At 40.1% G+C, this 13,218-nt stretch overlaps 2 protein-coding genes across 8 annotated transcripts in view; both read left to right on the top strand.

Annotated features, from left to right (window-relative positions):
• Positions 1 to 5,655, top strand: part of TRIM13 (tripartite motif containing 13) — a 6,553-nt gene extending 898 nt beyond the window's left edge. For 3 of the 7 annotated variants that reach the window (XM_085325034.1, XM_085325031.1, XM_085325032.1), the window contains 2 exons: positions 3,469 to 3,586; positions 4,071 to 5,655. In XM_085325034.1, the coding sequence (XP_085181160.1) occupies positions 3,575 to 3,586; positions 4,071 to 5,303 (1,245 nt within the window). In that variant the 5' untranslated portion in view covers positions 3,469 to 3,574 and the 3' untranslated portion in view covers positions 5,304 to 5,655. Of the gene's footprint in view, positions 1 to 226; positions 1,577 to 3,468; positions 3,587 to 4,070 lie in introns of those variants that run through there. The other 4 variants (XM_085325035.1, XM_085325037.1, XM_085325033.1 and 1 more) reach the window with 3 other exon arrangements.
• A 394-nt stretch (positions 5,656 to 6,049) lies between these two features.
• KCNRG (potassium channel regulator) lies at positions 6,050 to 10,125 on the top strand. The gene is made up of 2 exons (XM_085325038.1): positions 6,050 to 7,632; positions 9,563 to 10,125. Exons 1-2 carry the CDS (start codon positions 7,055 to 7,057, stop codon positions 9,813 to 9,815), a joined length of 831 nt encoding a protein of 276 aa, XP_085181164.1. The 5' UTR covers positions 6,050 to 7,054; the 3' UTR covers positions 9,816 to 10,125.
• The last annotated feature ends 3,093 nt before the right edge of the window (positions 10,126 to 13,218 follow it).

Genomic DNA, 13,218 nt, shown 5'->3' with positions numbered 1-13,218 from the left:
AGGAGGAGGAGGAGGAGGCGGGGAAGGCTCCCTGTGAGCGAAGGGCGCTCTGTGGCCCTTTGTGTGCCCGTGCCGTGGCTCGGCTGGAGGCAGCCGTTAAACCGCGGCTTTGTGGAGCGGCTGAATAGCGCGTTTCTGTCGGAGCGAAGGCAGGCGACGTGTAGGGGAAGGGACAATCCTTATTATTATTTTTTCCGCGCCCCCCCCGCCCCGTCGGCCTCGCTGCCGGTGTCGTCTTTGGGTGACTCTGAGCGCCGCTATCCCCTCGAACAAGGGTTCCCCCGCTGGGGGTCGCGACCCCCGGGGAGGCCGCGGCGGGGCGGCGGCGGGGTCATGGGTCCGACAGAAACCTCCTTGTGTCTCCTGGCGCTYGGGGTCGGGAGCCTGGCAGAAGCGGGGGACTGCAACCAGAAGCGGTTTGGGAATTTCTGCCTACAGAGACGGATAAAGAGGCCGCTGATGAGTTAACGCAGAAGTATGCAGTGGTGCTGCCCTTACATCATGTGTTTGGTGGGCTGTCAAACTCTGTTAACGAAACAATGTTCTTAGAGCTGTAAATGCACTGAATTGTAATTGCTTATTTTTTCAGGCCTTTCTAGCTTACTAAAAGCTGGACATGCTGTATCTGCATGATACTTTTGGAAAAACTTTGGCCGTGAAATGATTTGATTTAAAGCGTGGCTGTTCTCTTCAGCTCTTTTTGGCTGCGTCAATACCTAACGGACCTGGAGGTCCACTGCTTCATGCTAAAATGTCTCCAGTGAAGCCCCATTAGATTGCAGTTCCTGTGTATGGGGTGAGCAGAACCAAACATTGTTGCTACAGAAAAGAGGAGTTCCCATCTGTCTTTTYCCCTTATCTCGGGGGACCCTTTTCAAGTTGGTTCAATGCACTAATCTGAAAGGCTAGTGAAGTAGTTCATAGGAGGTCCTGACAAGGACCAGTGCCCTTGCAAAGGAAGAGCTCCTGACCAGCTCAACTGCTTGTGGAAATACAGCATGATTCTGTCAAGTTTTATTTAGAACACTTACTTGTCATTGCAGGGAATTTGTTATTCAGTGTGAGCTATCTTTTTGTTTTGTTTGAGGAAATTTGTGTGCTGCAATCAGCTTGGTGAATTTTTGATTTGGTGTCTGCCTGCTGCTGGCTGATAAACCCAACTTCTGTGTTGAGAARCATCCTAGATGAATTTGTCTCTCATACAGCGTTTGCAGTGTGGAATTAAGCTACAGAACCTTTTTTTTGCATTTATGGCTTGAGTTGTTTATCCCATCTTCTGACTGATGAAACTGTAAAAATTGCTCTTTCTAATAGATGCCATCTCCTGGGTTTGTAGCCACAGAGGCCATGTGGCTCAGGTGAAGGAAGACACCCACTGTGCCTTTTTTGTCTGGGTGACAGGTCCAAGGCCATCCATACCCATGTCAGAAGCTGTGCAGAAGCRGAGAAGCTGAGATGTTGGAGTTTGAACTGTAGTCACTCATGCAATTGTCAAGTTGCTAATACAATGGATGTTCTAATCCAAAGGAATTGTACTCTTYGAAATTAATGTTTTAAGGAAGACAGAAGCTGAAAAGTAAGACTGAGTTGCCAAGCTGATTCAGCTGTCCCAACCAGTTGTACAAGGTTTTAGTATTCTTGGTTTGGTATTCCTAGCATTGTTGCAAGAGTAAAAGAAAATATGCTCATAGGCTTCCCCATTTCTTTTTTTTTTAATCCTTATTTTTTAATGATGTCATATAATGTTCTTGAAATTCGGTTCCATTTATAAAGTATAATTATTTAATTGGATAAATGGGGTTGGAATAGACCAGGAAAGTTTTATTTGGATCATGAAACTTTGTCATGCATGTTTTTGTTCTTTTAAGAGCATGAAAGTTTTCACTGTTCATCTTCTATTTTCAATTAAACCTATAGTAAGCATTTTCTGTAGTGATTTACAGTAGTCACTCTTAGATATGCAAAGGCTGTTTTCCTGCTCCCTAATTAAAAAGTAAAATCTTACCTGGTAAAGGAGGTAGACCAGCACAGATAGTTTCTTTACTCTGAATTTCCAAATACTAAAATATGGAGAACTACCATTTTAGTTTTACTTTACTTTCGTTTTTCTTCTTCTTTTTCACACATTTGCAAAACTGTGAATTGTCTTTTCTTTGTGCCGCTACCCATGGCTGAGATTTATGAGTAAAGTTAGAAACAGAGATCTGCTCATAAAGAAGAAGACTTGAGACTATGGGGGCAAAATCTCCCCTTTCCTTCATTTAATTCTTTTAATATTAGGGAATGGACAGAAGAGAGAAATCTTGTTTGTTCGAGCAGTGAAAGGTGCTTCAAAGTGACTTGTGAGGATATTGCCTTTAGAAAATAAGGTTTCTGAATGGGATCGGTGGTCTCGTAGGAATCCTTCGGCTGCAAATGGAGTAATGGACCTTTTCTGTGGGGCTCTTTTTGTCTCTAATGCTGGCCTTCTTCTGCCTGATGACCTTGGTGCTGAGGCTGAGTAGAAAAGTTGGCAACTTTTTCAAACTCTGCTTATCCAAACAAGCATGTATTCTACTTCTTGTCACTGGTGAAGTGTGGGAGATTTGCTTACATCTCTCAAGAATGGCTTTTACTGTGAAGTCTTGCTGCAGCTGTATCTGTTCTCTTGTGACAAAAACTCAGAATTGATGTTCCCTTTCTTCCCTGTAATTATCTTTGCTTTCCTTGGATCGGTGGTATTGATTTTATTGCTCTTGTTCTGTGCAGCCCGGATCTTCCCTTGCAGCTCTTCTTTTGGCTCCCTTTGTTTGCCACTTTGTATCTCTTTGAAGGGACTGAAACCTTGGTAATAATGTCAAAACTGTTTAGAAGAACTCATTCCTATGCTTTGCTGTTACAGGGGTACTTGAATGCATTTTTTTATGATACCTCTTCTACTTTAGAAAAGGAATTTTATTTTTATATGAAAGGATTCAATACAAAGGAAGCACCTTTTAATATACAGCTAATGTATAGCTATAATAATGTACAGCCAAACTAAGTGTTTGAGAGGTTTGGGTCTTTATTATTTGTTTACTTGGGGAATGCTGAAGTTATAAAGTGTCTGCATCTGAGAACTTGACTTTGGTTAGAGCCACTGGGAGTGTAGTGGGCAGGGTCTCTTCACTGGGACTTCAGAGGGCTATTCCAGTACAAAGATAAATGATAAATCCTCTTCCTGTAGGTCCTGTCCAGGAAGAGGAATTGCTGAAGTGCTGATACTGTAAGAAAGGAATTGGAAATAGAGGTTGCATAGGAGTAAAAATGTTTAATAATTTTTTTCACTATGAATTTTCAGGATTATGAGCAGCTTATTCTTTGAAAAATTCTACCTTTGTGCTGAATTGCTCAACAATAACTCATTTGCTTAGTTATTTACAAATACTGCAGGAGCAAGAGGAAAAAATAATTTTTAAAGTAAATGGTGACTCATGTTTGTCTTTGCAGATGGAAAAAAAAAGAGCCACATCACATATTTTGTAGCTGAAGAAATTCTGACACTTTGCTTTTTCAGCCACCTTTTAATACTGCTTTCTTAAAGGAGTGGTGTTTGATGTTTAAAACGGTAAGCCCTGGATGAGTTGAGCAAGTAGAGAGTGATTAAATCTTTGCAGGGCATATCAGCTTGGTATCCGTGGTGAAAATCCAATTGCTGAGTCTGGCATCAGTGAAGAAAGATTAAGTCTTGAATTATTAGTACATGAGTTATTTTCATTTGATACAGACAGTCCTTGCTGGGTTGGCTAGCCTTTTCCAGCATTTGTGTTGAGAGTCAGAAAATGGTTCTGCCTGGACACTGAGCTGTTCTTGTGCCTGCCATCTGGTGGCCAGATACCACAACTAATTTAATCCATTTGTGAAGTTTCCAATTCTGGGGCTGGACTGGTTGTGTGAACCTAGCTGAGGCTTTGTCTTAAGGTTGTTCGAGGAAAAAGGTAGTTCTTTTTCTCACTGAGCCTTGTCTCAGATGGAGATGAATTTTTGCATACTTTTCCTGAAGGATAAGTAATTTTTTAAAGTTATTTTGTTCTCTTTATTCTCTTTCCTAGGATATGATGGAGCTCCTGGAGGAAGATCTCACCTGTCCCATTTGCTGTAGCCTGTTTGACGATCCTCGTGTCCTGCCCTGTTCACATAACTTCTGCAGGAAGTGTCTGGAAGGAATACTTGAGGGAAATGTGCGGAATGTGCTTTGGAGACCATCCCCTTTCAAGTGCCCCACATGCAGGAAGGAAACTCCTGTTACTGGAGTCAACAGCTTACAAGTCAATTATTCTCTGAAAGGTATTGTGGAGAAGTATAACAAAATCAAAGTAACTCCTAAAATGCCAGTGTGCAAAGTGCACAGTGGGCAACCCCTTAACATTTTTTGCCGGACAGACATGCAGCTGATCTGTGGGGTCTGTGCCACCCGTGGTGACCATACAAAGCATGTGTTTTGTTCTATCGAAGAGGCCTATTCTCAGGAGAAGCGTGCATTTGAAACCCTGTTCCAGGGCTTTGAAACTTGGCGTTGCGGAGATGCGCTCTCTCGGTTGGATACCTTAGAAACTAGTAAGAGGAAAGCTCTGCAGATGCTGACCAAAGATTCTGACAAGGTGAAAGAGTTCTTTGAGAAGCTGCAACACACACTGGAGCAGAAGCGAAATGAGATTCTCTCTGACTTTGAGACCATGAAGCTTGCAGTGATGCAGGCCTATGACCCAGAAATCAATAAGCTGAACACAATCCTGCAAGAGCAACGAATGGCTTTTAACATCGCAGAGGCCTTCAAAGATGTATCTGAACCTATTATATTTCTACAACAGATGCAGGAATTCAGGGAAAAAATCAAGGTGCTCAAAGAGACTCCTTTACCTTGTTCCAACGTAGACATCAGCCCTACAATGAAGAACTTTGATACCAGCCAGTGGAATGGAATAAAACTAGTTGATGTGGACAAGCTTTCCTTGCCTCAGGAAAACAACACTCTTAAACTCAAAATTACTTCAATCTTTTCATCCAGATTCATAGTGACTTCTCTTATTTGCTTCCTTATCCTTGCTGTCACCAGAATGTCCTTTGTGGAGTCTGTTGTTGACAATCTCCAGTGCTGGAAATCTCAGTTCTTTACAATTACCTTGTCCTATTTGGCAGATACAGTGGAAATAGCAGATCATGCAGTCTTTTACTGGGAACAGATGACAGATGGAGCTTCACTTTTAAGAGAAAAGTGTAAAAACTATACGTTAGTGGTACTGGATAATGTTGCACAGTTTGTGTGCAAATATAAATTGTTGTGAAGTCCCTACTGAAATGTAAGAAGTAACAGAGATCTGGTGAAGAAAACATAAAGCTCTGTAAATTTTTTTTTTTAAGATTTCCAATGAAAACATTTTAGAGATTCAAAATGTTTCCAAAATATTCCTACTGTTCACATGCTTTGAACATTGATAAATTGGAAGGTGAGATTCAGCTTTGAAAAACATATTGTTTCTGAATTTTTATTTCAGTGGTGATTATGGAAACCTTATTCATTGTAAATCGTCCTACTTACCAAAATACAGGGCAAAACTGTGTACTTAGTTCAGTGTTAATGTAATTGTAAAATAAGATACCGTATACCCTTCGATAAAAGGTGTTGCTTCCTAAAAAGCATAGGGGTTTTTGTTTGTTCGTTTGTTTTTCCCTGAGTTGGAGGTGGTTTGGAAAGAAGAGGAAGAGTTAAGATTGAGAAGAGTGGTGTACTGATAGGCTTGTTGAAACTGCCCACCCRTTGCAAAATACTGAGTACATTAATTCACATTATGGCACCTTTTTCTCACTGAGGATGTTACTTTTCACTGAAACATATTATATTTTAAGTCTAACCAAATGTAATTATCTTGTGTGTTCATGGTACTGTAGATATTGGTTATTGTTTACACATGCTATACAAAAAAACAAAACAAAACAAAACAAAAAACTTTCCAGGGCAAGCATCTTGAATAAATTGCAGGAGTAAAGAGAAATCAGTATAGGCTGATGAGAGAAGAACAAGCAGCAAGATAAAAACAAAACAAAACAAAAAACTTTCCAGGGCAAGCATCTTGAATAAATTGCAGGAGTAAAGAGAAATCAGTATAGGCTGATGAGAGAAGAACAAGCAGCAAGATAGTACATACTTTGCAGGTTACTTTTCCAGCATGAAAATATTAGGGTATCTGAGCTGTCTTGTTAAATCCGTGTTTCTTGGAAGCCACCTCTTAAAAAGAGGCCCTAGTAAATGGTTCTGTGCTGTGAAATGCACGTGCCTGGTCAGCCAGCGAAGGCAGCTTGTGTTCTAGCCCAGCCATGGTGGCAGATAGGGCAGTGTCTCTCCCTCCCTCTCTGTATCTCCAGGTCATAATTCCAGTGGCTGAGGAAAAAAGACTGAATGTTTTTTTGGAACAGAGAGCATAATGTCACAGGACTATGGATGCTGTTGGTGTTTGGAAGTGCTTTAGCCTTGGAACGTGGGTAGTCTCGGTTAGTGTTCCATTTGATCTCATGTACCTTATTTCAGGAACGAGCTGACTCTGAGTTTATTGACTTGGCTATAGGATAACAGAATGATTTAAAGTGAAATGTAAGCTTCAGTTATCTGAAGAGTACACGATACTGAAATATATYACTTGAATTATATTCAACCTCTTTTTGCAGTGGTCCTATGAACAACATACAGAATGAAAATCTCCAGGAAGCAAATGTGCCATACTTTGGGGATATTCCTTGGTCTGTATGAAGGTTTAATAAGGTGTGATGATCAATTAACTGTCTTCCAATAGTACTGGAAGTTGTTCATTTCAGAAATAAAACACTAAATTCCAAGAATCAAAGTTTCCAAGCAACCAAGCCCTGCAAACAAAACTATTGTACGTGGTATTTACATCTTTGTTGCCTGGGAATCCTGTCGCTGCTCTACAGCTCACCTCAAACGCTTGCTAAAAGCACTGAACAGTGCTTACAGTTTAGGAAGGATAAAGTCACWAACACGTAGATCAGGGTGTTATAATTTTTGACAGTTGAGAGGACGATGAGTAATCGAGAGTTGGTCGTTCTGAGTGTGGGAGGGGTGAGATTTGTAACCYGGGCTTCTACTTTGCAGCAGTTCCCTGAGTCCAGGTTAGCACGGATGTTGAATGATGAAGACTGTGAATTCAGACAGCTGAATGGGGAGTTTTTTGTGGACAGAGATGGAAATTTGTTTAGTTACATCTTGGACTTCTTGAGGACTCTTCAGGTCTCTTTACCCACTGATTTTTCAGACTATCAGAGGCTGCAAAGAGAAGCAGAATTCTATGGGCTCTGCTCTTTGGCTGAGCTCCTGAGCCAAGAGCACTTGCTGAAGCCCAGGCTGGAGATCTTGGAAGTGCGTTTTTTTCTGCAGGAAATGCAAGCCTTTTTCCGRATCTTTGGTTCCTGCAGTAGCACTGTGGAGGCTCTTGCTGAACAGATCACTGTGTTTACAGGCCAGCAGACAGGACAGAGCTGGAATAGCCCTTTTCCTTCGCAGAAGCCACTCATTCCACTTCCTTTGGAAAGACCTTCTCATCACGATATGGTTTTTCAGTGTGGTACTGATTACTCTGCTGGTGACCAGTTTGTGGCCAGGTATTCTCCCTAGGGTGACTTCTCATTATGGAAATGGCTTTGTGACTTGTAGTTCTTGAAGTACATGCCACTTGCTAATAGGCCTCATTTTAAAGAAACAATTGAACAATTGTCTGAGAGAAAAGAAATAGGTTTCCTTCTTTCTGYCTGTTTAATGTTACATTTTTTCTAATGTTGAAATATCAGATTTGTTACACTGATTTGCCTACTCTCAACAAGATTCCTAACTTTCTAAAATATGCTGTTCTTGAAACTTGTTTTTGTTTTCTTTCAGATCTTTTCTTGTTTCCTCCTTGCTCTCTGTGTTATACTTTAGAATTTCACGGCATCACTGACCTCCTAGAAAACTTGTCAAACACAGAGTAAAATGAAGGAAAGCAAACAAAATAAGTAAGGAGTGAGCTACCGGAGAAGGACAAGTAAAATGGCCACTAGTTTATGTTCCCATAGGATTTCATATGGAAAAGAGGAAAAAAGCATGAGTGGAGTTAAGATTACCATTCAGGGACTGGAAAGTTTATAGGGTCTTTTATAGGGAGAGGGAGAAGGGGTAGAACACTAACTATATGCTACACAGCAGGTTTTCTTTAAGTTCAGAGCCAGATTCTATTTTTTATTAAAAATGCTGTAAATCAGTGATTTTTGAGATAATAGCATCATATTTTAATACCATATCTTTTTTTTTTCACTTTAAATAAACTCTTACTGGATGTCTCTGTTGTATGGACACACATTCTAATAGAAGAAAAATTAACCTAGTTGGTCTTGTGTGGCTCTCAGAATATCTGGAGTTTTATGGAAATTTCATTGGAATAGTTCCAGGAGAGTTATTCTCTCTGTTGAATATAAGAATTAACACAGCAGTCTTTGGTTATTAAAAAAAAAAAAATCAGTGAAGTTTGTCTTCCTTTTAACTTTCTTTAGTTAACTAAGTCGAGGAAACACTGAACTACTTTGTGTTTAGAAAGCAGCCTATATTTATATACTAAACCTTAATTTTATAATTTATTTTAATTTTATTGGACTAACAGTTGCTTTAGTAGGTTATGGCAACCTAAATACTGCAAGAAGTATTCCTAATTCTTACCTTTCTCTCTTCAGACTCAGTAAAATTTCTCCTTTGCAGATCAATAGAAAAGGATAGCTTGATTAATGAAATAAGTCAACTTATGTGATTATGTCACCTACCAAATTTCTATTTAGTTAAACTTTGTGGGTGACATGGACTCTGTGCCCTTTTTGTGCTTTTTCAGGAATGTTTGGTGTACTTTTCTGTGAACTGTGGAACAGTTTCACCTCTGTCAACYTATGTATTTTGTAATAGTATTTTTACATGACTTCTGTTTCTTGAAATGTCTGGATAGATTCTTAAATCTGTACTTTATATCAAGTATAATCATTTGAGGTAATGTGAAAATTGTTTTCCTACTTGTTGCCATAAGACCTGCTGTACAAGGTAACTTTGCAATAAATGTTACTGTTTGTAGAGAGAGATCCTRTGTAATGAAGAGTGACACTATTGAGATCATCCTGGTTTCATTGCTCCTCCTGTCATTTGACTATGCTTGCTTGAAAACCTGTTGCAACTAGAGCAGGCYGCTCAGTTCCCCACGGTTAAGTGAAATCAAATGGAGATTGTCACAACTGTTTCTTAAGGAAATGAGCTTTGTTGTGGGGCTGAAAGAGAAGTGCTCGTTCTGTAACATGTAAATGGACAAGCTGAAGAATATTGCTCTTAAAATGAGGAGAAGAGTTAAATCATCCTCAAGGGAATAAAAAAAATCCAGAATCTTGATTGTCCCAAATCAGCGCAGCTGTGCTGACACGCACCATCTGATGACTTGGTTTGTTAAAAAAAAAAAAAAAAAAAAAAATCTCTCCTTCAGGAAGTAATTAAATTGTATTCTAACAACTTCTTTTCTTATTTTAGGTATGTTTCCATAAAGCCTGATAATAGAAAGCTGATTAATGGTACTAATGTGCTAGGCCTCCTGGTTGACACTTTACTAAAAGATGGATTCCGCCTTCTAAGCACCAGAACAGTCTCCGGTGAAGAAAAAGTTGAATGCTACAGTTTTGAAAGGATGAGGAGGCCGGCAGGCCTTACCATCACTGTGAACCAAAGCCCGGGGAGCTCTGGAATAGCCCCGGCAAAGGGGAGTCACACGCATAAAGCGAAATAAAGCTTCTTCCTTTAATCTTTTTAAGGTGAAGAGGGGTGTGCCAACACTACTAACCTATTTTTGGGGAATTTGAAACTGCAATTATGGAGGGAAATAACAAACTTTTTTTTGTGTGTTCAGGGAAAAAAAAAAAAAAAAGCCCTTCTGCTTTCCTGCCTTTTGCTGCTCCACCCTCTTYAATTCTAAACAGAAGAGCCACAGATTCAATATTGTGTTTGTGGACCGGATTCYGGTATTTGAAGGGTTGTTTTTATTTTTCTCTATGGCTAAAATTTATATTAAGACTGTCAAAACACCCAATCATATTAGAGTAAGGACATTTCTTCCAGAAAATCATTTTTGTATTCTCTGCTAWTTTGTAAGTAGACTTTAAATATGATAACATCAGAAGAAATAACTTTACACAACTCTCTCATCCCGACAGTTTGAAGAAGTGATTGGAGGAGGAATGCAAATCTGAACGATTGCATATTGTTTCTACTTGTGAAAGAATATGTTCACAGATGCATCACAAGTTGTATTTCTCTGTGACTTGTGACATGAGAAAGTGGCTTGGGAAGCCACCATTAGTGTCCATGAAATAATGTTATGATCTCTTGCAGAATCTCTGCTCCCCTCYGAAGGCATAAAGCTACTCTTTGGTACTGAAAATTCAGTGATCAAAGGACRTTAAAAATACTTGCTAATGAATGCTCTGTTCATTTTTAGAACCTTAACTATAAAAAGAATGAAAACATGATAAACAGTCYTTCAGTTGGAAGACTTAGTACAATGAATTTTTTAATACTTGTAAAGCAAAAAGCGTATTTAGGAGGAAGKGATGGCAGAAGTGGTTTTAAAAGCCCTAGGAATGTTAACCCTGAACAGTGTTGTGTAAAGACACCAAAATAGCTCGGGTACCAGAAGAGGTAAGTTATGAAGCTTTATCAGTTAAGACTCTTTTCTTCCTTGCTGCTAGGCAAGGAAGGAAGATAGCGATAACCTCAAGGATTTATTTAATTAATTAAAAATACTGATTTTTTTCAAGTTGCAAATGGATGAGTACAGCTTCTTTGGACTTTTTTTGGCCAACTAATTGGATCTAGCATTTAGTTAGCTTTAAAGTAGGAGTTTATTACTTTGTTTGCAGCACTTAGAAATGGGTGAGGGTGGTGGACTCACTTTTCTGTTTCTTGTCCTTGGAATTCCCAGTGATCTCTTGCAGACCAGACTGCTGGTGCAATGTCAGATTTCTATTTTCTTTTGCTACCAGTGCAATGCACTTWACCTTGACACAAGTTCAGAAGTTCACCAGTAACAACTGGGTTCTCTTTGCTTGTTCTAGAGCTTGCTGGGTTGAGAATACAGTGATTATGGGACATTTCCTAAGGTGCTTACAGGTTATGTAGCGCAGGAGATGGTGGGGAGTGTAAGCATGGATACTTTCAGTTCAAACAGGACTGTTTCTGCCAATAATGTCAATCTGTTAATATGCTGAGCATGGGCTCTTTGTTAGACTTTGCTTTATTTTCTTTAATTTGTCTTAACAGCAGTTGTATTAATGCACTGGCTGGTCTGGACTGAACATAGCTCTCTCGTTTCCAGGCTGTAAGATAGCTTTGGTATCTGCGCAACATTATGTTCCCCGTGATGTGTTCGATGTATCTTGCCCTACTCAGAACAGCAAGAAACCAAGCCTCGTCTCCCCCCAAAATCAGAGCGGCTCTGGGGCTGTGTTCGCATAGCACTGACTTGCCCTTAAGCCCTGGGCCTGCTCTGGGTGGCCGCTCGGGACCCGTGTTGAGTTGCCCCCTGCGCTGAGTGGTTGTRCGTGTCAGAGCAAACACGGTGGGACTCGAGGCTGGCGCTGCTGATGGAGCTTTGGGGCGATGCAGCAGACCAGCTGTGTGAGGCAACTGTCCCAACGCGTTGCTCTGTTACAAAGACCATGCTATCTGTTTGCTAAGCAATCAGCTCATTTTGAAATACGTTTACTGACTTTCCAGAAAAGTTCCCATCCCTCAAATCTAAATAAAACTGAAATCAATAATTGTGAGTATTGAATGAATCAATAGCTTTGGATATTTTTAGGAAAGAGACTTAATAATGAAAGAAACACAAGATGAAAGTGAAAACTTTTTACTTGAGAGAGAAAAAAGAAAAGGACTTGAGCCTGTATTTAAAGATTATGATTTAAATAATCACTGAGAGCAGCATTAACCAAGATTAGCTTCTTAACCCTTTGTAATAACAAACGTTTCACCCACTGCAGAAGCAGTGAGTTTAATTGCTGTAGTAGTCACTTTGAAAGCTGAATTTGAGATTTTTTTTTTTTCAAATAAGGTGAGTGGAAAATAAAACCCCTACCCAAGTTTTAAGCTATGTCTTAACACATTTCATGGTGCAAAAGCAATATTTAGTACAACAATTTTACTAACACAGCTTATGATGTGCTAGTGATTAACTATTTATGGTTCCTCTCATGGGCTCATTTTTATTTGTCACAAACATCATTCTGTGAACTTAATATTTTGGCTATGGGAAAATACGCCAATGTAAGTTCCTGTCCTGTAAAGAACTGTATATGCTCTGCCTTGAGGTTGCTTATTGTTGTGATACTGTGTATTCTTAAAATGAAGCGCAGGACTGTCGCTAACGCYGGCTTCTCAAGTTCCTATTACTTACGCTTACCTAGCACTGAACTGCAGGTTTCACCTTCTGTCACTTAGGCACCTGCAGGAAACATGACTAAACTATTACACAGTGCTTTTGTTTTTCCAATTAACAGTTGCTGAAGAAAGTTTGGGAGCATGTGTGTCAATAACCTGATAGTTTCTGTCCTGCAGAAACTTATCAATAGCATAACCATGACTTAAATGACGACACTTTTATATTAAGCTGATTCCTCAAAGGAATGTGCCCTCCTGAATGTCTTTGTACAGACAGTGGAAGCAGCAGTAGCTGCTACGGACGTTTTGGCGTATGAATAGCTTCAAGCTGTAAGTTAATGACAGTAATCACCAAGGCAGAGATGAAAGTGTGTTTGCTGAGAAGTGAGTATAAAGATAGCACCAGCTAACAAAGAGGATCCGCAGTTAGGCTGGTTCGTTATGGGCCTCCACCTTGCAAGAGKTTTTCCATCAGTGTGAAGTGTTGCCATCAAGGCAACAGTGTTTTTATGCCCTCTTTGGAGTGGTACGCAGCAGCTGCAGGCCTTGAGGCAGTTACTTAGAAGTAGTTGCCAAGGTTACTACTATGTCGTCCCTTCCGAGGTCCCAAAGAGGCCACGACGCAGCAGAGAGCAGGCCCTGTCGCGTATCACCGACAGAGCAGTTCACACCGGCGCAGTCCCACAGCCGATACGGCCATATAAGTAGAAGTGAATTTGGCTGATGGAAGCCGATTATGAATTCTGCTGCCTATA

Source organism: Rhea americana, unplaced genomic scaffold (genome assembly GCF_003343005.1).
Source record: "Rhea americana isolate MKP2758 unplaced genomic scaffold, rheAme1 scaffold_95, whole genome shotgun sequence".
Classification (NCBI taxonomy): Eukaryota; Metazoa; Chordata; class Aves; order Rheiformes; family Rheidae; genus Rhea; species Rhea americana.
The sequence above is the reverse complement of the archived record's forward strand: the minus strand, read 5'-3'. Positions and strand labels throughout refer to the sequence as shown.